This window comes from Nothoprocta perdicaria, unplaced genomic scaffold, assembly GCF_003342845.1.
Source record: "Nothoprocta perdicaria isolate Ctin4 unplaced genomic scaffold, notPer1 scaffold_12, whole genome shotgun sequence".
In the NCBI taxonomy this organism is placed as follows: domain Eukaryota; kingdom Metazoa; phylum Chordata; class Aves; order Tinamiformes; family Tinamidae; genus Nothoprocta; species Nothoprocta perdicaria.
The window spans coordinates 6179857-6181347 of NW_020454316.1; the positions used below are offsets into that span (position 1 = coordinate 6179857).

Below are 1491 nucleotides of genomic sequence, written 5' to 3' on the forward strand. Positions count from 1 at the left end.
TCCGCGCCGGCTCCGCGGCAGGTAAGGGCGGAGCGGCCCGCGGCCGCGCACAGCGGGACACGGAGCCCGCGCCTGCCCCGCTGCCACCCCCGCGAGAGGAAGCCCGGGGCTGCCCGGAGCCCCCGCGCCCGGCTGCGGCTCCCGGCGAGGCCCCTCGGCGCGCCCGGGCTGCCCACGGAACGCGGCCGCCCGCTGTACCTGCCCCGACTCAGCGCCCGGGACGGCGCCAGGGCACGCCTGGGGTGTCGGGGGTCCCCTCTCCCCGGCTGGAAGGGGTGGCTTAGCCCCGTGCTGCCTCCCGCCCGGCAGGCACACGAGGCCCCCAGGTGAGAAGCGCCAGGGGTRCCAGCCCTCGGTTCTGCTTCGTGCAGCCCCCGCCACAGTGCAGGAGAGGGGACCCACAGCCAGCGCCAAGCGGGGTGCTGGGCCGGCCCGGCGGCACCGAGGAGAGGCGGGCGGCCACGCAGAGCCTGGGGAGGCGAGAAGCGGCCACCCCGGCTCGCGGCGGCTGTTGCGCCACGGTTGGGTAGCGCCCAAGGCATCTAACCTTGTGTGGCTGTCCCCTACTCCACACAAGTACAGGAGCGCTTTCCAGCACCAAAACCTGGGATGTGCAAAAAKGGAATTTCAAATCCCATAACACCAGCTCTGCCTGTCAGAGTAGTTGTAAGAGCTTCAGCAGGGAGGACGCAGGGGAGCAGGCAGAGCAGCAGGGCCGCTTTCTGCGGGGGGAATGAGCTGTGAGAACCACGCAGCAAGAGCCAGGCTCTGCCCTCCGGACAGGGCTAACGGGGATGTGGGAGCACCCACAGCTTCATCTATATCGAGATCTTTGGTTCCTTCCTAAAGAGGGAAGTTGACTGTAGACCATAGCAAGGAAGGAGCTGGTACCAAGTTTTTGTAGTTGGGCAGCAGGTGGGGGAGACTTGGGTTTCAACAGAGCAGAAAACGGAAAATAGCCCATGGGTACTRTAAAAACCCCATGGTATGGGAAAARCCCTACCTGGGCCAGCAGGTTCAGTTTTGGTCCAAGGCTTTGCCCACAGAGGGATTTCTTAAGGCAAGTCGGTAATTTGTCCTTTCAACTACAAATAATTYTGCTGTGTCCTTGGCCTTTGACATCCTCATTACGGCCCTGGCCTTAAAAAGAAAACAAATAATAAATAAAACTGGAACTGTATCAACTGCATTTATTTTGTCATGTTTAAGTTATTTTCCACGCTTAATGAAATTTTGAGAATGGACCCAAATGCCAAACAGTGAAAATGGGTATAAGATGCCAAAATATTTTTGAATACACTAATGAAGATGTGTCTACATCTGCAGATGAGCCTGAACCTGAGCCTATTTAAACAAGGTTGGCAGGTTGGCATGATCTGCCTTTTCCTTTGGAAAGGCTCTTCCTTTGCCATACAAATCCTTTTCATAACCAGTTTTTACTAGTTGAGTTAGAATTGAAACCACCAAACCCAAGAGTTTTTCCTTCTGTGT

The 1491-nt window shown here is 57.6% G+C and overlaps 1 protein-coding gene across 1 annotated transcript in view; it reads left to right on the forward strand.

Annotated features, from left to right (window-relative positions):
- Window positions 1-2: 2 nt before the first annotated feature.
- The window catches only part of TMEM130 (transmembrane protein 130), a gene marked incomplete at its 5' end in the record, with an annotated part of 8227 nt that continues 6738 nt past the window's right edge, over window positions 3-1491 (forward strand). Inside the window, one exon of the mRNA XM_026053933.1 lies at window positions 3-21. Coding sequence (XP_025909718.1) covers window positions 3-21 — 19 coding nt within the window. The remainder of the gene's footprint in view (window positions 22-1491) is intronic.